The following is a 15,763-nucleotide window of genomic DNA, read 5'->3' as shown; positions in this document are numbered from 1 at the left end:
TTTGTTTGCTTTTTATATAACTTTACTTCCCGATTTCCATTGTCAATAAAACTTCTCACGACAGCGACTGGGCACCCGCCCTACCAATGAAACTGTTTGTGCACCCCGATCGCACACGTCGAATTCAGCTCGTAGTGGGATATATATATATATAAACACCCCAACAACATGCACTTCTCATCTGCCATCAACAATTACACCACTACAGCAAACACTTCTTTCCGTGTTTCTGACGAAGATAACACAATAGCTGCAATGCAAACGTCTTGTCCACGATGTACCATTTTCAGACAGGACCTTACAGCACCATCAGATAATCCATTTTTAGTTAATTTCATTCCGGGCTACCACCATCAAACATGGGTGTGCATTGTCTTTTGCCCAGCAGGATGTTTTTTCATATTATGTAATAGCTTGTTTTCAGTTTGCTTCGGGGAAACGTATTTCTAAGAGTAAGTAGCCAAAGGAATGTGTTTTAAAGTATCGTCAAGTATCATAAGTTCGATCGTCATGACTTCGATCGCCCATTTTAATGGTAATTGTCGACGTAGCGATAAACGATATCTGCAGCTTTGATCTTCTGGTGACACCACTTTTATTCGTTTGGACCAAGTTACCAAACGTAAGTTATAGCTCATATTCAGCAAACAACTACTTTTTAACCCTAGATCAATAATGTAACTTTATCAGCTCCAATAAAATGTAAACAGTATTTATTTCACAAGTTGTAAATTGACAGCACACCTGTCTTCTGTTTGTTTACGTTGCTGGTCTAATTGTGACATGTCCAGACACGTGATATCCTTGTCAAAATTTAAAACTTTGGAAACAAGTAAGGGCCATTTCTTATAGAAAACCTAATGCTTTTTTGAGAATTTCCGTCAATTTGTACCTGATGATGTTGGAGCTATTGCCTCATTGATAAATAAAACCTGGGCACAATGTACCCAACCTACATGTCAGCACAGAACACATTTACGATTTTGCAAGCCAGTTCGTGGTGTTTGTCGACATTCTGAGGTTTGATGCCCGTCACGATGAGCCTGAAGAATAATTTCCTGCATAATACTTCTATATAAGCTGAATATTTGTGACTTTTCATCGTTTTTAGAAGTATTGAAACATAAAATGAACGTTTCATGGACATAAATATCATAAAATAACTTGGGGCTGCTCTAGCTCTGAATTTGACACAAGAGATCGTCCTTACAAGTCATCCTGTTTACGCGACAAGCCAGCCAATCATATGATCGAACTTATGTGACGTAGATTTCTGGGTCACTTGTGTTGACAGTGAGGGGGGCGGCCATGCCGCGATTGGGAAAAGCAGTAAAAATACCTGGAGTTTGGAAATGTTTGACATAAATAAACAAGTTTAGAGGTAAGATATTTGAAAAAAAGATTATATGAATATAACTTTGAAAATTCAGCGACAGTTCTTAAGTGATCGAACTTACATGACACAAGGATACTTTGGGCTCCCTTCCAATTTAAATGGATTTGTTTGTTATTACCAAAATTATATATATTTACTGTAGAGACTAAGAGCTAGTCTAGGATACGAGTATGCAAGATTGGAAATCACATCAAAAGTCAGTGAACACCTATTACAAATCGAAAATGATTAACAATAACAATAACAACCTCAACCGCTTTGATTTGAACTATTACTTACGTGAGTTTCAAACACCCGTCTAATTTTTATGACAAATACTTTCCGAATCCGATTTCGATCTTTTGATCGCAATTTTTAATCGTGACGAACTTTTTCACCTCCGACACTGAAAATGTAATTTCCGGTCTGAGAGCGAAGACATTTTCTGCTGGCCTTTGGTTGAAAGCAACACCCTTAAATTCATATTCACTGGCATGATAATTGTCATCAAGTCTACACGGATCAGCTGTGATCGTCGGTTCTACAGTACACCTAACAATGATGCCTTCTGGCGATGACCCAGATGTTGACGATATGAAAGACTGGGTATTGCACACTTCAGTCGGTGAAAGCCACAAGCTGGGAATCATCCGTATTCCACCGTACGTTTGTTTCTTCATGGTCTCATCTATCTGCTACTGATCTAAAAAGAATCAGCTGTTGCGTTTACTTAGTGATTTACGAACTGTACACTGTTGTAAATGAATCGCATTTCTTTCATGAAAAATAATGAACAAGATTGTAGTGGTTGGTGTTACTGCAGCTGAAGGGGTCGTTGTCGGCACAGGTACTACAATTACGTACCCCAGGTACGTTTCTGTATACAGATATGTACCCTAAATGTAGCAGGGCGTGGAGTCATCCCACAGATTACATCCTTACCTTGTCAGCTTGCTGACGGGGTTAACCTCTTTGGTCATGCGGACAAGGCGTCCGATTTCGGATCAGAAGGTCCGTGGTTCGAATCCCAGCACAGGACTCGGAAATTTTATGGCCGCTACATTGGTGCCCAACATGGGGCTGAGCACGTTCATATCAAATTTGAGCAAAATAAGTCTCAGTACCCAACTATGCGGCACGGGACGTGCCTTCTGTTGACGGGGGAGTATGTAGGGAGCACCTTTAGAATACAGCACCACAACTTCTCGTGAGGATGATCTCTGCGGTAGGTCACGTGTCATTAAGACAAGCAACCAGTTTGTGAGAACCTGTCGGACACAAACCCGCGACCTTCGGATTGTTAGCTCGACAGCTAACCGACTGAGCTACGTCCACACTGTTGCACAATGTGCAAATTTATCGAGTCATTCCTGTGACGTCACGGAAATGAACGGAAAGAGTCGAATAGGTCACGGACAATTACGAATGCTCCGGGTAGACTTGGTGTCTCGTGATTTTATTCTACGGACTATTGCCGAATGGATCCGATGCCATTTGGCACACTTGTCCCATTCTGTAATCTACAAATTAATGTGTGGCGTGGAATGAGCCGATATGCCTCAAACTGAAAAGGGTTGTTGACGTCAGACGTAGATTTCACAGTGCATGCATGAATGACGCGCTTTTTTATAAATCAGTGATTTTGTGACAGAAAAGTGATGTTGGGAACACTGTAAGGATAATGTGGATTGCACTAAGGAACGAGGGAGACATGAGCATATGTAGTGACACGAGGGTGAGTTAGCCTTCGAATCATTACTTTACAAAATTTATGTTGCGTGTGAAAGAGGCTTGAGTGCAAATTCCAGGCCAATTTCCATAAGCCCAAATTTTCTACATTAACCAATTTCATAATGTACTTTCGACGTTTTTGGTTTTCCGTTTTTGTGTGAAAAAAAAGTATTAAAATGCAAAAAGGAAAAACAACAAATGGTACTCACGTATTACACCGGACATGTACCTACTATATTGGATTAGGTCCCTAACCCTAAACCCTCAGCCCTAACCCTAACCCCTTGAAATAATCCTAATAAATAGAATGCATTGACCGAACCGGCACAAACACGACTGACGTGTCTAGTGTAATGCATTATTACCGCTTCGAAAAATAAAATACTAATAAAACACATTTCTATGTAATGGTGCAAATTACTGAATGACAAAGATATATATGTAAATTTAAAAAATTACAAAATACACAAAACATAACACCTCAGCAGCCCCTAATACAAAGAAATATGAGCGTATTAGTGAAAAAAGAAAAATATTTCAAACTGGTGCTTGCAAAATATTGCGCATCCACCGGTATACAACTACTGGAAACTCTCAACATCGTTGGGCTTATGCAATGACTTAGCTCGTAGAGATGAAACACCAGTGAGCGGAGCTTATACGCACTCGCTGAGCCGGACAACCGTGTTGCCATGCAGGCGTCATAGGGCATTGGAACAAAATCACATTACATTACGTAAAAGGGTATTATGACGTATTTTTAAAGTTTGTGGTGCTGTATTCTAAAGGTAGGCCGTGGCAGGGCGTGGAGTCATCCCACAGATGACATCCTTACCTTGTCAGCTTGCTGACAGGGTTAACCTCTTTGGTCATGTGGACAAGGCGTCCGACTACTGATCAGAAGGTCCGTGGTTCAAATCCCAGCACGGGACTCGGAAACTTTATGGCCGCTACATAAACAAAGTCAAAATACAGAAACGTACCCGGTACCCTAAAAGGCGGACGAGTCCATATTCCGCAATTAAAAAACGAAACCATATGTAGTTGTTGCCGTTCAACTGACTCCAAGTGGTATTCGAGTGCATCGCAAAATATCCGTTACTGTGTATTATCATTACTTACATAACGCAATCAAATGTATCTAATACAACAGTATGACAGTTCCAGTCAAGAATACGACACAATGGGAATGGAATCGTCCTAGGGTACCTTTCTGTATTCTCATTATGGCCAAGGTACGTTTCTGTATACAGAAATGTACCTGGGGTACATATCTGTAGTACCCGTGCCGACAAATACCCCTTCAGTGTTACTGCACTCATGCGTTATGCAACATCGGATTTAGCGATTGTAGTCTGTAGATTCACGTTGCCATTCAATAACATACAGATAGGCCAATCCTTTGCCCTTGGATTACTGGGTTGAAAAAGTTTGGTAAACATATTATATACTAGCTCCATTATTTGGAGTTCAGCCAGCTGAACTACATTGTTTGGTGTTTTGGGATGTGAGCAAGATACAGGATCAACTTTTCCTCCAATTCTGACAGATTACAAACAAATACCAGTAGTAGTAAATATCCATTCCACCTCGATCAAAGTCATCAAGCTTATGCTGAAAGCACCTTTCCCAAACCACATGTTTTTACAATAATGGTACTGTGATGGGAATCAAGCCCACTTTGTGATTTCTGACAAAATGTATATACTCCTGTGACGCAGATGATGAAGAGGGAAGGATGATGAATGGGTCACATGGTGACCCATACAGAGCAAAATATGCTCTTCTTATTATTGTTTATCTTGTTCATAGATTATTTTAGCAGCAATCCAATGCTCTTTAGTTTCACATTTGACTCTTTTCAGTTGTAAACAAATTATAATCTTATAAGGATAGTATAAGATACATAAACTACTTAAAGTTTATATATTTAGATTAGGGGTGGGTATTGCAGAGAATTTTCATATTGCGATATATTGAGATGCGAAAGCATGTATTGCGATATGTATTGCAATAAATTGCAGGAAGTTAATGCTTGAGACCCATACAGAGCAAAATATGCTCTTCTTATTATTGTTTATCTTGTTCATAGATTATTTTAGCAGCAATCCAATGCTCTTTAGTTTCACATTTGACTCTTTTCAGTTGTAAACAAATTATAATCTTATAAGGATAGTATAAGATACATAAACTACTTAAAGTTTATATATTTAGATTAGGGGTGGGTATTGCAGAGAATTTTCATATTGCGATATATTGCGATGCGAAAGCATGTATTGCGATATGTATTGCAATAAATTGCAGGAAGTTAATGCTTGATTTATAAAGCAAAAACACAACAAAATCACTATGCCTGATTAAGCTTTAATAAAAACTACGCATGACTTACAGTGTAAAAAACGGAAATATCCGAAGATTTCCGAGTGTTACCAAGTTTTCCGAATGCATGTCAAAATACCGGTTTTCGATCAACGTATCGCAATACGTATCGTTTTCATGTCTGAACCGGTTATATTGCGCAGCCCTAATTTAGATATAGCATTTGTGCATCCCATACATACCTGGAATTCAAATGACATGTAAGTCCTACTTGATAGTTATAAATTCTACTTGGTAGTTATTGCAAGTTTGGGAAAGTCATTATGCTACACTCCTGTTGAATGGGTACAACGTCAGCACTGAGAGGATTAAAGCCTCAGTTGAGTAAGATCTTTCCATTAACATGATGAAGTAAGCTCAGCCAAAAATGGTCCTTTATGCACTAAACATGATGAATCCTTGTAGAGTAATAATGCAAAGACATGGCTAATCAGCTTCTTTAATGTGTTGCATGATTTACTTGTTCTATCTCTGCTTCAGTTTTGCACCTTTAATTCTGCAAATGTTTTGAGACAAATCAATTTTCACATAGGTAACGATTTTATCATTTGTTAACACTCATTTCTGATTTTTATTTCCAGGTTTAATGATGGGCTTTTCCAATTTCTTGCCATCTTTAGCTTCAGCCTTTTCATAGGACTCTTTTTAGTACAAGCTAACATGGCATGGCAGTCTTACCAGGTAATATACTGTTATATTATTGCTCTCATCAGCATTTATGCTCACATACGCAGAACATATTGAGATTATATGAGAACTCATTATCAGAACAGGTCTAATCTGCATGTTTGGGACACTTTGTCAGACATAGACCATCTGAACGTGCAGTTCATATTAATTTGTCATTCAGTTTGTGTGCATATGGATAGAAACAGTTAGCTTCTGTGAAAACCACAATCCATTATGAAGGACTAGGCCTAAAGTATTCTGAAAACAGTTTAATGAAACCAGGGCAAATTAACCAAATTTATCATATTTCATGATTCAAAAAGGTCTTCAGCCACTGTGCTCCCAATCATGAGGTAGAAACTTTCCTGTGTAGTCTTACTATGAGTTGTGTGATTATGTCATGAACATATAACAGATATGACGAAGGAAGCAAACTGAAAGTGCACTTGACATGTATACCAATGAACACAATGAAGCGACCAGACTGAAACAATTAGTGCACATGACATGTATACAGGTAAACACAATGAAGGGACTAACCTGAAACAATTACCGGTAGTGCACATGACATGTATACAGGTAAACACAATGAAGGGACTAACCTGAAACAATTAGTGCACTTGTCATGTATACAGGTAAACACAATGAAGGGACGAACCTGAAACAATTAGTGCACTTGTCATGTATACAGGTAAACACAATGAAGGGACGAACCTGAAACAATTAGTGCACTTGTCATGTATACAGGTAAACACAATGAAGGGACGAACCTGAAACAATTAGTGCACTTGTCATGTATACAGGTAAACACAATGAAGGGACTAACCTGAAACAATTAGTGCACTTGTCATGTATACAGGTAAACACAATGAAGGGACTAACTTGAAACAATTAGTGCACTTGTCATGTATACAGGTAAACACAATGAAGGGACTAACCTGAAACAATTAGTGCACTTGTCATGTATACAGGTAAACACAATGAAGGGACGAACCTGAAACAATTAGTGCACTTGTCATGTATACAGGTAAACACAATGAAGGGACTAACCTGAAACAATTAGTGCACTTGTCATGTATACAGGTAAACACAATGAAGGGACTAACCTGAAACTTGTCAATTAGTGCACTTGTCATGTATACAGGTAAACACAATGAAGGGACTAACTGAAGGGAAACAATTAGGGCACTTGTCATGTATACAGGTAAACACAATGAAGGGACTAAACTGAAACAATTAGTGCACTTGTCATGTATACAGGTAAACACAATGAAGGGACTAACCTGGAAACAATTAGTGCACTTGTCATGTATACAGGTAAACACAAGGACTAAACTGAAACAATCATGAAGGGACTAAAACTGAAACAATTAGTGCACTTGTCATGTATACAGGTAAACACAATGAAGGGACTAACCTGAAACAATTAGTGCACTTGTCATGTATACAGGTAAACACAATGAAGGGACTAACCTGAAACAATTAGTGCACTTGTCATGTATACAGGTAAACACAATGAAGGGACTAACCTGAAACAATTAGTGCACTTGTCATGTATACAGGTAAACACAATGAAGGGACTAACCTGAAACAATTAGTGCACTTGTCATGTATACAGGTAAACACAATGAAGGGACTAACCTGAAATAATTAGTGCACATGACATGTATACAGGTAAACACAATGAAGGGACGAACCTGAAACAATTAGTGCACTTGTCATGTATACAGGTAAACACAATGAAGGGACTAACCTGAAATAATTAGTGCACATGACATGTATACAGATGCACAGGGGCGTGTCACGCTTAGAAAGAGCGTTAGCAAGACATATAGGTATATAGACCCTACCCTAGTACTATATAAAAGGAAAGGGATGTAACAACGTAACCGCCCCCTCCTCATCAAAGTTAGATTTCACCACATAAACTATTTTTAAGGCCCCGTCGAGGCCTACGGACATAATTTCCTTACAAAATGAGCGATAAATGGTCACAATTGGATCATTATTTCAAAAGTTATACGACACGACTCAACGAAAACAGCTACCTCCGCAATTCCAAGCCAAAATCATGGATCACCCAAGACAGCGAAAACTCACCTGTTAAATTTGTTTATTAATTCCAGCCATGTTGACAGCACCCATAGTAGGGCTAGATTCGATCGGCAGCGCCATTCCACGGGTCTAAAAACTTATTGCAACATCTACAAATCATTTCCTCGACAGTAAGCAGGCATTGTCTCCAAAACTATCGGCGATCATACCCACTTGTCCTCCATAGATGGCCTTGACATTTAAGTGACCTGAGCAGTAAATTGTTAAGAATAATTTTAGAGGTTAAATATTTATAAATATAATTTCCTAAAAATGAATCAATATCAAAAGCATTTTTACAACTTCTAAAAATATTCTTAAAGAACAAATAAACTTTGTTTTTGTTTACTCTTTTAACTATTACATATGAAAGATTTGTGGTCAGTCTTATGGGGAACACCAAATTCATTCTTTAAAAACTTGTGGTTAATTAGTACCGAGCGATTAAAAGTTGCCAAAAAGTCGCCTGCTTCACTCTCGCCCGCCAACGAAACCACAGACAGGTTACGTAACTCTGTCGCCAGAGCACTGCATTGACGTCATATGAGGAAGGATTTTCAGTTAGTTGTATAGAAAGTGTGTAGCAAGCTCGTCAGTTTGATGATTTCTCGACATCAACGAAGACATGCCAAATCGTTGCGTTGTCGTCAATTGCTCCTAGAGGTCGGGCAATGGTGTCGCCATGCACAGATTTCCACAGGACCCCACAGTTCGTGCTAAATGGGCTATGTTTGTGAGTGCGAAGCGAGCGTTGTGGAAGCCTGAAACGATATCTTACTTGTGTTCAGATCGCTTCACGGAAGTTAAAGAATCAAAACTACTTACTAGTCGTAGTAAAATATGTATATGATTGATGACCATAAAGATTTTCCATGACACAACTTGTAACATAACGATTTCTGCCTCAGAAGCGAGGTTGTTGTTGAAGTAACAATAATACTGTAAGTAGTATTATATTGACACCCACCTCGCTTCCACGAGATAAATTGTTATGTTATACGCTATGTCATGCAAAATCCTATTGACCATCAATCAAATACATATTTTACTACCAGTAGAAAGTAGTTTTGATTTTGTAACTCGGTGAAAACAAACCTAAATAACATTTATACTCAGACTGGCTGATGTTCTCGACGACAGTAGCCGCCATTTTTGAAAATCGTGAAGTCACGGGCTAAAGTCTGTTAGAATTAATGAGATAATGGTTTGTTTTCATCAAGTTAGAAAATCAAAACTACTTTCTACTCAAGTAGTTAAATATGTATTTGAATCATAACCAAAAGCATTTTGCATGACACAACTTATAACATAAGCGATTTCTTCCACGGAAGCGAGCTGGGGGGTCGAAGTGACAATACTGCGCGATAACTTTCTTGCTACATTCACGTGGTTAACATCCACTCACCAGTATGTATATACTAGTCAATGTACGTCTTTATATTTGGTCTTATAATCCTAATTAGTTTATTATCATACTTGTATGCATTTTGAAACTAAATAAAAAGCAGACGATCTGCTGATACTTATAGTGCATTTATAATAGGACTGTAATATCTGGACATTTTATAGTTTGCCAATGTGAATCATAATTCGCACACACACCCTAGTATGTCTCATTACACTTCATGGCGAAAACAACAATTCTGTTGAATGCTACGACAAATGAATAAAAACAAAATGCAAATATTAAAATTAAAACAGAATAAATTTATAGGAACAATGTCAGGCTATTACCTTGTTCGAGGAATGTATCCATCAATATAAAAAAACCGAGTGATATGCCATTCATCTGCAGCTGTTCCAAGTGATGTGTCTTTTAACAGTTTAATATACGAAAAAGTGATAAATCTTTTCAGGTATTTCACATTGGTGTATAGTCTCATTGGTCACCCAAGATAGCACACCTGGCAACTGATTGCATAATGTCCAACATTCTTTAAAAACGGTAATTTAGTTAGCCAATAATGAGCAAGCAATCACTGTATTAGCGGTTAATCCTTTGAAGGAAGGACGTTGTTTTTTACGCAGACACAGCAACGACAGAGTGTATTCAGTATAGATTAATAAATCTACATACATAAACACTACCTTTTGACAAATCCGCTGTGTAAGATAAAAGTAATCAATCAATCAGCGTGTTATCGGTTAATCCTTTGATCGATGTTTATAATGTTGAATATTTACTCCAGACACAAGAAATGCCAAATGGGAACCTTTGTCGGGTAATCTAAGTGGTGTTACCACTAATTATACCTGTTATAAATTCATTAACTGACCATCAAGTGAATGATGACAAATAACGTGTAGGTTTATACCACCTAACACGGGTTACAACGAGGGAGTATTAATTGCTGTATTGCATGCAATTTTAATTGCATGTGAAAACTTATGGGCCCGAAACTGTTTTGAGAATACAAACAGAACTTCATTGTTGCATAAGAAATACATATAAGCATTTGCTGTGTGCTAAAACTGTATGTACCTATTTACCTAAGTAAAATTTCAGATTCTTCTAGCAATGGCAAAATAGGGTTGTTTAGTTTACCGATTCAAATAAATGAAATGTCAATTTATAATATCACGCGTAATAGACGTCATATTTTTACATGACATGATTAAATATCGAGGTAGAAAAACACAGAAATGGGATCAATTTGGATCAGTCATTATACAAATAAGGCCTAACGACGCCAAGCGATTTTGACAGAATCGTCTATGAAAACAAGTTGTAACTCGGAAACTAGGCAAAGCAGGAGACAAAATTATATGACAGAAGATTGTGAGAACATATAGCTTTCATTTTCCACAACAGTTGTCAGGATTTCAGGTTCATACAAACCTGTAAACAAGATAATTTACCCCCTGAAATGTAGATGAATTCTGCATCGGCCCTCATATCTATTCCTCATATGACGTCACAGAGACGCCCCGCTCTGATTGGTTGAAATTTCGTTCGCGGGTGAGAATTGTGCACTGTTGTCAAAAAGGTCGATTTAAGTTGATTAAAGATCGAAGTGAGTAGTTTTAATGACAGGGTTTCATTTATAGCGATGCCAGTTAGTGATTTATGTATTTGTACCCCCCTAGAGTATATGCAATCTTTAACAATTTACTGTTCCGTACATCATCCAAAATAGAAGGAATATTGCAAAGTTCATATTTCGAGCCCATTAGCAAACAGTCAAAATCTTACAGTATATTATATTTTCCACCAATCGGATGGCCCAATTCAGTTTCTGCGGATCTTCTCAGATCACTTGAATGTCAAGGCCATGTATGGCCGACAAGTGAGTATGATTGCGATGGTTTTGGAGAAAATGCCTGCTTACTGTCGAGGAAATTATTTGTAGATGTTGCAATAAGTTTTTTAGACCCGTGGAATGCCGCTGCCAATTGAATCTAGCCCTACATAGGTGCTGTCAACATGGCTGGAATTAATAAACGAACTTAAAAGGTGAGTTTACGCTGTCTTAGGTGATCCATGATTTTGGCTTGGAATTGCGGAGGTAGCTGTTTTCGGTGAGTCGTGGCATATAACTTTTGAAATAATGATCCGATTGTGACCATTTATCGCTCATTTTGTAGGGAAATCATCTCGCTTTCGATCCGTAGGCCTCGACAGGGCTTTAAAAATAGTTTACATGGTGAAATCTAACTTTGATTGAGGAGGGGGGTTGGTTCCGTCATTACATCCCTTTCCTTTTATATAGTACTAGGGTAGGATCTATATACCTATATGTCTTTCTAACGCTCTTTCTAAGAGTGACACACCCCTGTGTACAGATGGACTCAGTGAAGGGACTAACCTGAAACAATAATTAATGTAGGTCGTTTTTGTAGGTGGATTTTCACACATATTTTTCAAATTTCCCTTTTTCTATGAAACTATATATTGGTGTGATTTAGTAGTGATGAACTAATATTTTGGCTATTAACACACACATATATATATATTCAACTAGCTATCCATAATAAGTCATGTGGATAATATCCTATGGAAGTTAAGAAAGTTTCACTTCTTCCTAAATTCTGAGTATATTGGTAGTTTGTTACACCTCTAATTATTCATATTTTCTGTTATTTGTGTTGGATACTTAGAACCTTATTTATTTTGTTTGATTTAATTTAATTGATATCATGAGTGATTATTTGTTGACATGTTGTGGGATGGATGGTGTCTTCCTTTCTGTTGTCAGCTATACCCTGTGTGTGTGAGAGGGTTCACTTTGTACCCCAGAGGACAGATGAATGGAGCTCTGTTCTCTATCTGTGGTCTTGTTGATGACAATCATTCATACTGAATTTGAACAGCTAATGAAGTAACAACAGTTGCCTGAAAACAGGTGTCTCACCACCTTAACAGATGATCATGAAGAGGATGCATTACAGATGCCATCCAAGCAACAGTTACTGTTGGAAACTGCATGGCCATGGTTAATTAGAAGTAGCCAGTCTCAGCTACCATCACCAGAGAGCCAATTATTACACTACTTTCACTGCTTTCTTAGATGAAGAAATCCTATGGATAGAACAATGTCCATACTTCATGCAAGGTGAGTCACAACAGGACTCCTGTGGACCGTGGACTGCACAGACACCACTGGACCCCACTGGACTGTGGACTATGCTGAAGTCTAGCTCAACACGGTAATCATGGTAATGGACAGGTCAGATTGTGACTCAAAATTTTGGGAGTTATGGCTGTATTAAGTCACTGACATTAAGTGACGGGCAACTATGAACATCTAGCAAGTTATTAACCAGACCAAGGAGAGCTGCAGGCTAAACAGTACAGATATTAATTGCATGTTTTTGAAATGCATGATTTTCCCCTGCCAGTGAAAATATATTATCACATTGGCATTTTTTCAGCTATATGCTATAGAGACCAGCTTCTGCCAGATCATCCGTCCATTGATGAAGATTACATGATAATACAATATACCAGTAAACATGGAAATGTGGGTTCGTGTGAATAAAGCTGTCAAGCCAGCTTTGAAAAGCCCCCCTGTTACTCACCAGCCAACACGGATTCAAACTTTCCCTGGTCAATGCATGTACGCTGAGAGTCATGTAACTAACTGATGGTCAGAACATCATGAATAGAAGATCACTCACTGCAGGCTACACAATCCCAGTAGCACCCTGCTACAGCCATGGTTACACACTTGGTTTCTATTATGGCAAAACCTCAGCCTGGTCCTTCACCTTGGCATAGAGTTGATTGGAAACTGTATGGCCAGACTGGACAGGACTCAGAAGTCATACCTCAGTCTAAATCTAGTATTAGATTCGATTCATACATGTGGAGACATGTTAGTGTTTGAACCCCTTGTATGTTCATGTTGACTTGATTGAGCTTCTGTTTCCTGCCACAGACACCACAAGCATTACCAACATAAGCATTCCATTGTTGTCAGACTGTGACCATGACCAGAGCCCATGACTGTGACAGTCCATTAGATCTTCACAAGCTTTAATATGGATCAACAACACAGGGTGTACAGCACATTGGTGATAGGGCAGTAGAAATTTTTTATCCACACAACTGATTATGGATAGTGAAACATGAAAGGGCATCTGTTGCACAGATTCTTGAAATGTGTGACAACCAAACTTCAGGATTATGTTGTTTTCAGGGTAAAAATGTTTAGATATAAGATGTTGATAAATGACAGCAAGGTTGTCTGTGAAAAATAATTTACTTTATCTTCTACATGATGTAAAATAGGACAATATAATGAGATTCATTTGAAGTATGAACTGATATTGAATACCTTGTTAATTACAGATGCTTCAACGACTGTCACGGAATCGACCAGTCCCTGACATGGTGTACCAGCTCTACTTCGACTATCTGGAGTGGGAGATTGACCCCAGCAAGGTGGACCTGAAGGTCAACACCAGCATATTTGTACACTAACATCACATCTTCAGGGGAACACAGACAATCATTAGGCTTATCATGTTTTGTTGTGCATCAGAGTTTCTTTCACCTTAACTTGCTCTGTTGTTGACAGTTTACTCATTGCTTCGACTATACTGTGTACATCTCAGGGCTCCAGATAAGGGTCGTATCGGCGTATGTACGGATAAAACATATGCAAGATATGGTTGGAAATAATTAAGAAAACATAGGAGATACGCACCACAGCAATGGTGTACGGTCTTAGAATCATGTACAGATGTATTTAGATAAACATATCAATCTGATTTCAAGCAGTCTCCCAGTTTAGAATCTACTTGATTGCGAAACGGGAGATTGATAATTATTCATAATAATTCATTAGTATTTGTTTCACAATATATGCCCTATGTTCTTAATTTGTCAGCTCAGTGTTAATGATACAACCAACTTATTTATTGTGACCCCCGGGTTCTTTCAAAGTTTCAGGCAATCTGACAGCTGAATGCAGTGGTATGCGTCTTATGGGGATTAGTTTTAGGAGTCTTTGGGGCTCTATAGGCGAAACATTTTGTAAAATTAGATCCATTTTCTAAGCATTCTGGAGAAAGTATATATATAATGGCGAAAATAGTTCTGTTTATTGGAACTAAGCTTGGCTAAGGAAGAATGTGTTCATGATAGTTTGCCAAAAAGAGTATGAGGGGAGACAGGCTGCCTGTCCATGAGGGAGAATTATTATTACTTGGAAAACAGATTGAATGATGTATTTACCTCAGTGTTTATTTTATTACAGAAATGTGTTTTACAATCATGTCACATGTACCTCATTTCAAGAGCAGGCAATTGTTGGTCATTCTTTGAGATGGACACTATGATTTCCAATTCTGACTCTATTCTTTTTTATCAAGAAAAGTAATTGTTAATTATGAATACCCCATACTGTACCCCAACAGTGAGTGAAAGGGTAATGTAAGGAAAACACATTTCTGAGTATATTCTTAATCCAATGTTCAGGTGAAGGGCTTCATGTGATGGGTCAACTTGTGTAATATGGAGAACTTGTTGTAAGATGAAACTCAAGAGAATGCTGTTGATAGCTAGGCTAAACTGGAACACATCTTGTGGTTTAGGAAATATATGCGAGAAAGTAAGAAGTGTGAAGAGGAAATGTTTCTCTCTCTACAAATATCCATGGCCAAGGAAATGGGTATTATCTAAATGTTTAGATGCAATACACATTTTGAGTTTGTTTCAAGCATATATAGCTGTAAGTACTTGTGTCCACAATGTGGGCAGTGTTTTCTTATAGCAGTAATAGTAGATACTTATAACTCATATAATGCAGAATTATGCAGGCTATCGTGCAGATTTACTCAAAGTCTATAGATCACAGATCAGATCAGTGTGCAAAATAGTCACTGGCCCACTAGCCTGTGGCTAGTAAAAATCCAGTCGGGCCAGTAAATATCCATACTTACTAGCCCGACTGGCTTGTGAATTTTCATTAGGTCATCTTGTAAAATATCACTCTCTCCGACTTGATACGTTATAATACACTTTTAAATCATGCAGGATAATGACCTGATAAAAATGTTCATATTAGCAGC

At 38.1% G+C, this 15,763-nt stretch overlaps 1 protein-coding gene across 1 annotated transcript; it reads left to right on the top strand.

Moving 5' to 3' along the window:
* The first annotated feature begins 1,771 nt into the window (after positions 1 to 1,771).
* Positions 1,772 to 15,763, top strand: LOC124285939. The gene is made up of 3 exons (XM_046722232.1): positions 1,772 to 2,037; positions 6,067 to 6,166; positions 14,040 to 15,763. Exons 1-3 carry the CDS (start codon positions 1,934 to 1,936, stop codon positions 14,169 to 14,171), a joined length of 336 nt encoding a protein of 111 aa, XP_046578188.1. The 5' UTR covers positions 1,772 to 1,933; the 3' UTR covers positions 14,172 to 15,763.

The sequence above is a fragment of the Haliotis rubra genome, unplaced genomic scaffold (genome assembly GCF_003918875.1).
Source record: "Haliotis rubra isolate DU_JTF1 unplaced genomic scaffold, ASM391887v1 Scf370, whole genome shotgun sequence".
Lineage (NCBI taxonomy): Eukaryota > Metazoa > Mollusca > Gastropoda > Lepetellida > Haliotidae > Haliotis > Haliotis rubra.
This window is presented reverse-complemented; position numbering and strand designations above follow the sequence as displayed.